Source organism: Drosophila subpulchrella, chromosome 4, assembly GCF_014743375.2.
Source record: "Drosophila subpulchrella strain 33 F10 #4 breed RU33 chromosome 4, RU_Dsub_v1.1 Primary Assembly, whole genome shotgun sequence".
Taxonomy (NCBI): Eukaryota; Metazoa; Arthropoda; class Insecta; order Diptera; family Drosophilidae; genus Drosophila; species Drosophila subpulchrella.
The window spans coordinates 278,740-285,917 of NC_050608.1; the positions used below are offsets into that span (position 1 = coordinate 278,740).

Below are 7,178 nucleotides of genomic sequence, written 5' to 3' on the forward strand. Positions count from 1 at the left end.
TGCAAGCTTTTGGATCCTCCAGCTGTCCCTTAGCGGGCGGATGTCTATGTTCCCACTGTAATTCTCTAATGGATCTCCTCCAGCACTTCAACTATTCTGTGCACTTGCCTTGTTGTGGTATTGCTTCCTATCGGAGAAGTTCCACAATAATATGCAACAGCTTTTCGTCGATGTGAGAATCAAAACAAACAAAAGCTGACATGACCCTATAAATAGGGTCAACCAAGTGTAAACACTTTTGGTGTACTCGGGTCATTGGCTCACTCGATAGGCAGACCGACATAGTGCGAAAAGGCTTTAAGTTTCCGTAAAATACTAATATACTAAAACCCCTTTTTGTAAGCACAAACGCATCCGATATTTTGAATTTTTGGTTAACTCAGCTCTAGCTCTTCGGCACACACTCAGTACACATACTCCCACACTTCTCAGTTAGTCCGAGAAAAATGTTCGCGTTACGTGCTGCCTCCAAAGCCGATAAGAATTTGCTTCCATTTTTGGGGCAATTGTGTAAGTAGCATAAAATAATGAAAGTTTGTAGTCAGATCAATGCAAACTTGTATTAAATGAAGAAGTTTAGTACAAGATGTTTATAGAGTTGGATTAATTGAGCAGTTGTCGAACATAACCTATACGTGCGGAAAAATGTTACGAGTGAAGAAAAATTATTACATAACGATAATGATTTAAGGTTACTTAAGTGTTATAATACATTATAAGCACATATCGTCCAACGAAACAGCCCCATTAAAACTTTGTACATTTTAATGTTAAAAAATGTGACTTTCTGTTACGTATAAGATGAGTTTTTACGCCTTAGAAAAGATTTCGGGCTTGTTCAGTGGAGCCACTTTTATATATGTATTAAAAATTTTGTAACTGTTTTGTTATTTTGTAGTTCCATGTTAAACGATTATTCTGACGTGAAGTAGGTATATGTGGGCTCTAACCTCTATACATGGGTTTGGAAGAAATGAAAATCGATTTATACATTCGGCTTGCTTTAAAATAATATTAAGGTTGATTCCGCGATCAGATAAGTTCGTATTGCACAATAATAATGGCCATGAAGGTGTTCAAAATACAACTTTTCCGGCTTAGTAGGTTTATACCGGGGTGATCAAAATGTTAAACATTCGGTTAAGGGAGATTTATGTGTGCCCGGTTTTAATTTCGTTTCATAATCTTTTCTAATCGGTGGCCGTTGTTTCTAGTCAAAGTTTTAAATAATTTGTAGAAAAATAACCTTTTGCCATCTTTAAAAAGGCTAAAAGGATTTTTCGGTTTTCAGCGTCCGCCTCTCCTACATAAAACTACGAACTAAAAAGTGTACATATTACGATTTGGAATTCATTTCAGCTCGAGGCCATGCTGCCAAGGCTGCAAAGGCTGCGGCTGCCGCCAACGGAAAGATTGTCGCCGTAATTGGTGCTGTCGTCGACGTGCAGTTCGATGATAATTTGCCGCCAATCCTGAACGCCTTGGAAGTCGACAATCGCTCTCCTCGGCTCGTGCTCGAGGTGGCCCAGCACTTGGGAGAAAACACCGTACGCACCATTGCCATGGACGGTACTGAGGGCTTGGTTCGCGGACAGAAGGTTCTCGATACTGGGTATCCAATCCGTATTCCAGTCGGTGCTGAAACCCTGGGCCGCATTATCAATGTGATTGGTACGTAATTTAATTTCTGACTATAGAATAATTTTAACAACTTCTTTGAACAGGCGAGCCCATCGATGAGCGTGGACCAATTGAAACCGACAAGACCGCTGCTATTCACGCTGAGGCTCCTGAATTCGTTGAGATGTCCGTTGAGCAGGAGATTCTTGTCACTGGAATCAAAGTCGTTGATCTTTTGGCTCCTTATGCCAAAGGCGGTAAAATTGGGTTGTTTGGCGGTGCCGGCGTGGGTAAAACTGTGTTGATCATGGAGCTGATTAACAACGTAGCTAAGGCCCATGGTGGATACTCAGTATTTGCGGGAGTCGGCGAACGCACCCGCGAGGGAAACGATTTGTACAATGAGATGATTGAGGGTGGTGTCATTTCACTGAAGGACAAGACCTCCAAGGTGGCCCTGGTCTACGGCCAGATGAACGAGCCTCCAGGTGCCCGTGCCCGTGTTGCTCTTACTGGACTGACTGTTGCCGAGTACTTCCGTGATCAAGAGGGACAGGATGTGTTGCTGTTCATCGACAACATTTTCCGGTTCACTCAAGCTGGGTCAGAGGTGTCCGCATTGTTGGGCCGTATTCCCTCCGCCGTCGGTTACCAACCAACTTTAGCCACTGACATGGGTTCTATGCAGGAACGTATTACCACCACCAAAAAGGGATCTATTACTTCTGTCCAGGCTATCTATGTGCCCGCTGATGATTTGACTGATCCTGCTCCAGCCACTACTTTCGCTCACTTGGACGCCACCACTGTGCTGTCGCGTGCGATTGCCGAACTGGGTATTTACCCTGCTGTGGATCCCCTGGATTCCACATCTCGAATTATGGACCCCAACATCATTGGACAGGAACATTACAACGTTGCTCGTGGTGTGCAGAAAATCCTACAGGATTACAAATCCCTTCAGGATATCATTGCCATTCTGGGTATGGATGAGTTGTCTGAGGAAGATAAGCTCACAGTTGCTCGCGCTCGGAAGATTCAGCGTTTCTTGTCGCAGCCATTCCAAGTTGCTGAAGTCTTCACTGGGCATGCTGGTAAACTCGTGCCCCTGGAACAAACCATTAAGGGCTTCTCATCGATTCTGGCTGGGGATTACGACCATTTGCCTGAAGTTGCTTTTTACATGGTCGGCCCAATCGAAGAGGTAGTCGAGAAGGCTGACCGTCTGGCAAAGGAAGCTGCATAAACAACTAATGGCGTAATCTTCAAAGTCGTATTACCATAATAATTGAATTATGCATTAAATTGTAATCAACTTTGTAACAACAAATTGGAATTCAATACACGTGAAGAACTCAATAAAACATATTTAATTAATTAATTAATTAACCATAAAAAAGTTAAAGACCCTATCTTAATCTTATCTTAACTTATATTTATGTATAAGTACTAAGATATATAAGGAAACGGCTTGACATAAAAATCTAAAAATAACAGAAATTCGAAAAAAATTAGGCGTTTGCTACGTATAAATTGGTACAATAAGCTGCATCAAAATTCTATTGGTTTTTTTTTCTTTTGCCATTTCTCTGCTATAAATTTTGACTTGGCTTCAAAATGTGCTCTAAAACCTCTACCTTTATGGTAATGTGGATCCTAGGAATGTTTTGAATTTAGTTTAAGTAGCAAAGGTAAAAGCAAGTTAAAAGTTTAGGATTATGTAACGATCTACTTCAAAGTTTCCGCAGGCGACGTTTCAGGCGGCCTTGCTAGTCAAATAAAAAACAAGGAAGAACGCTATAGTCGAGTACCTCGACTATCAGATACCCGTTACTCAGCTAAAAGGACCGAAGGGAAATTGAGATATGTAAGCAGCAAAGCGAGATTGAAATGCGCCACCTACCCTTGATCTCAATATATAGTTATGTGGGCGGTAGGGAGATTTAAGCGTTATAGGCGTTAGAGTGGGCGTGGCAAACTTTTGTTTGGGTCAATCGATAGGTATCAAAACTGTAGGGGCGTTGCACCCTGCTGAAACAAACTAGCGCTGCGTAAGAAGCTAAGGAATCTGCACGCCAAATCTCAATAGCCTAGCTCTCAAAGTTTCCGAGATCTCAGCGTTCATCCGGACAGACAGACGGACATTGCTAGATCGACTCGGCTAGTGATCCTGATCAAGATTATATACACTTTATGGGGTCGGAAACGCTTCCTTCTGCCTGTTACATCATTTCAGGCGAATCTAGTATACCCTTTTACTCTACGAGTAACGGGTATAAATATGAATGCGGACGGGCGTAGGACGAACCGTACCGGGAGTGCACTTCAAGCTGGTCTAATGCGCCAGAAAAGCCACTTTTCAAAACTTTCGCAAAAGTCTTCTTTTTGTTGCAGGTAGTAATAAGACGGACAACTGTATCTTACCCTCAAAATGTTACAAATCAGACCATTAGTTAATACTAGGATATCTCGGAAACCATAGAAGTAAGAAAGTTGGTATTCGGAATACAGAGTCCTAGGGAGTCCTACGCAGGGCTCGTTTGTTAGAGTCCAGTGTCACGCCTACATGGCTGGGTTTTTTTATATAATAGCAAAACCCACAGCAAGATCGCTATTTTCGAGTGCCTCTTCTATCATATACCCGATACTCGGCTATGGGGATCGCAAAGGAGATTGAGATTTGGCAGCAGCAAAGGCATTTTCGAGCGATTTCAGAGCGCTGCTAAGAAGCGGAGATCTCTTTATTCGGTCATAACTTTTAAGGTCCTATACAAAATCTCTAAAAATGGGGGCGACGGACAGTTTATGGGCGTTAAAGTAGGAGTGACAAACTTTTTTTCAGGTCAATCGTGCTTAACCCCAACTTTTTAGCTTTTTAGGCCAAACGAAAAGTAAAACCATATCGGATCATAGTGGGCACCTAGGCCCTCTATGAAATGTTGGCTATGAAATTGGCTGATCTTACGGTATGGGCTGGGCACTGACACGCTTACATTTTTCCTGCTTTTTAGTATATATCTTGAGATATAGTCTGAAACGAATCCTTCACCCTTTTACACACTTTCCGTCGAAAACAACATACCCTCTTACTCTACAAATAAAGTGTAAAATTAAGGATGTTGATGTCATTTGAGGTTTTGTCACTATTTTTATACTCGTTACTCGTAGAGTAAAAGGGTATACTAGATTCGTCGGAAAGTATGTAACAGGCAGAAGGATGCGTTTCCGACCCCATAAAGTGTATATATTCTTGATCAGGATCACTAGCCGAGTCGATCTAGCCATGTCCGTCTGTCTGTCAGTCCGTCTGTCCGTATGAACGCTGAGATCTCGGAAACTATAAGAGCTACAATACTGGGATTAGGCATGCAGATTCCTGAGATTCCTGCGCAGCGCAAGTTGGTTTTATCATAGTGCCACGCCCACTCTAACGCCCACAAGCCGCCCAAAACTGTGGCTCCTACAGTTTTGATGCTAGAATAAAAGTTTTAACTGAAAAGTATTGCTCTCATCAATACCTATCGATTGACCCAAAAAAAGTTTGCCAGGCCCACTTTAACGCCCACAAACTTCAAAAAATCGTACGTAACGTGGATATCTCGGAAACTATCAAAGATAGAGAATTTGGGAGCTCAGATTTAGATTTCGTAGCGTTGTAAGCAGCGCAAATTTGTTACGCGAATATGCCACGATCACAAGCCGCCCAAGCCTGTGGCGCCCACTATTTTCATGCTAGATAAAAAATTTTAACTGAAATGTATTGGTCTCGTCAATACCTATCGATTGACCCAAAAAAAATTTGCCACGCCCACTCTAACGCCCATAACGCTTAAGTCTGTCTACCGCCGGTAGGTGGCGCATTTCAATCTCGCTTTGCTGCTTGCGTATCTCAATATCCCTTTGGTCCCTTTAGCTGAGTAACGGGTATCTGATAGCCGAGGTACTCGACTATAGCGTTCTTCCTTGTTGCTTCTAATTTCGTTAAAAACATTCTACGATTATTTCGGAAAACAGAATCAAAAGAGGCAATTGTTTTAAAACCATTTTTGCTGTATCACGATGTTCGTACTTAAAAGTCGTCGTGTTCTATTTTTACTCTCAAACAAATAAAAACTTGAACCTTGAATTAAATTTCGTTAAAAATGAAGTCGCATTTTTAGGTGAAAGTAGTTAAGAAACGGTTATAAACGTCTCCTATTCTATTTAATACAAAGGCCACATGGTTAATGTGAATGTTTATTATCATTTTTATTAAGTATTTATTTGTATTTATTAAATCATATATATGGAATAATTTATTTTATATTTGGAATTTTTAAATTGTGTTAATGGACTTTGCATTATGGGCTAAAATTTGCATTGTTTTTTAATTTCCTTAAAGTATAAGAGACATCCACTAATGAAAATAAGTTTTAAAGGCAATTGCATTCCATGTTTCTTTTATTTTATTTTTTGGATTTGAAAAACATAATTCAGTTTATGAATTAGATATTATTCTAAGAACGTTTACTTTAAGAGCAACAGCTTTTTGATCAATTTAATGTGCCCAAATTCTTTAATATAGTTTGTTTTCATAGTATAAGTATTAAATATTATTTCAGAAGACATTTAGGTCCAAAAAAGGGAATTTTAGCAACGGCATTTGAATTGATAACCATGTGAATAAGTCCCATTCCTAGATTGACTTATAGTATTAGACAATTTGAAATAATAGTCAATACATCCCAAGCACTCATAAATATTTAAAGCTAGAGGCGTGGATTGCATTTAAAGTAAAACTTCTTTGAGGCGGACCATTAATCCAAATATTGTTGTAAACTTTTATCAGAAAATTGTTTTTGGCTTTTAAGTAAAAAAGTGTGTGCAGTTTTTGGAAATGCCTTTAAATCCAAATTTGTGTATACATACATTTATGATCAGGAAACAGTTGTAATCATTTTACAATGATACAGTCTCATAAATACAATATACATATGCTCGCATTTATGCTTATAACAACGTATTTGGAGTTATACACAAAAAGATCTATTAAGTAAAGGGACTTAACCTAATACACATTTTATTTATATTTGAATTCGAAAGTAAGGGGAATTGTTGCATGCGGGGGTTCCACAGAAATCACTTCAGCGCTAATTCGTGTAAAATTTATATTGATTAACATAAGAAAATTACGATGAATGACCGCTCTGCGAATTCTGTGCCCCCCCTGAACAAATTATTTATGGCTTTCATCGAGAGTTGATAAATATTAGATTTCTTTATAAATATTGTATAGCAAAGGAGTTTAATATTGAAATTTGATCATTAATTTTCAATAAAATAGGAAGAAAATAAAAGAATAATTTGTATTTAACTGTAATGTTGCGTTTTTTTCTTTGCACATATGTCGGTATCTAACTAGATAGGTCCCAAGGACCATTTAAAATAACGTTAAAGGTTCTTTGTAAGACAATTCAATTTATCTTTATGACAAGGTTGCACAAAAATAATTTTATATTATAACAATAACATATACATATACCAAAAGCGGCACAACAGTCCCACTCGAGCGGAAACAT

At 39.2% G+C, this 7,178-nt stretch overlaps 1 protein-coding gene across 1 annotated transcript; it reads left to right on the forward strand.

The window, feature by feature from the left end:
* The first annotated feature begins 354 nt into the window (after window positions 1–354).
* On the forward strand, window positions 355–2,988 carry LOC119555701 (ATP synthase subunit beta, mitochondrial). Its single transcript, XM_037867402.1, has 3 exons — window positions 355–510; window positions 1,360–1,671; window positions 1,725–2,988. The coding sequence occupies exons 1-3, from the start codon at window positions 447–449 to the stop codon at window positions 2,864–2,866; spliced, it is 1,518 nt and encodes a 505-aa protein (XP_037723330.1). The 5' UTR covers window positions 355–446; the 3' UTR covers window positions 2,867–2,988.
* The last annotated feature ends 4,190 nt before the right edge of the window (window positions 2,989–7,178 follow it).

Excerpts from the sequence above, each read along its gene's own strand:
- LOC119555701 (XM_037867402.1), top strand. The coding sequence starts at position 447 with ATGTTCGCGTTACGTGCTGCCTCCAAAGCCGATAAGAATTTGCTTCCA. Across the intron at positions 511-1,359 it reads TCCATTTTTGGGGCAATTGT|CTCGAGGCCATGCTGCCAAG; the intron begins GTAAGTAGCATA and ends AATTCATTTCAG. Across the intron at positions 1,672-1,724 it reads CCGCATTATCAATGTGATTG|GCGAGCCCATCGATGAGCGT; the intron begins GTACGTAATTTA and ends TTCTTTGAACAG.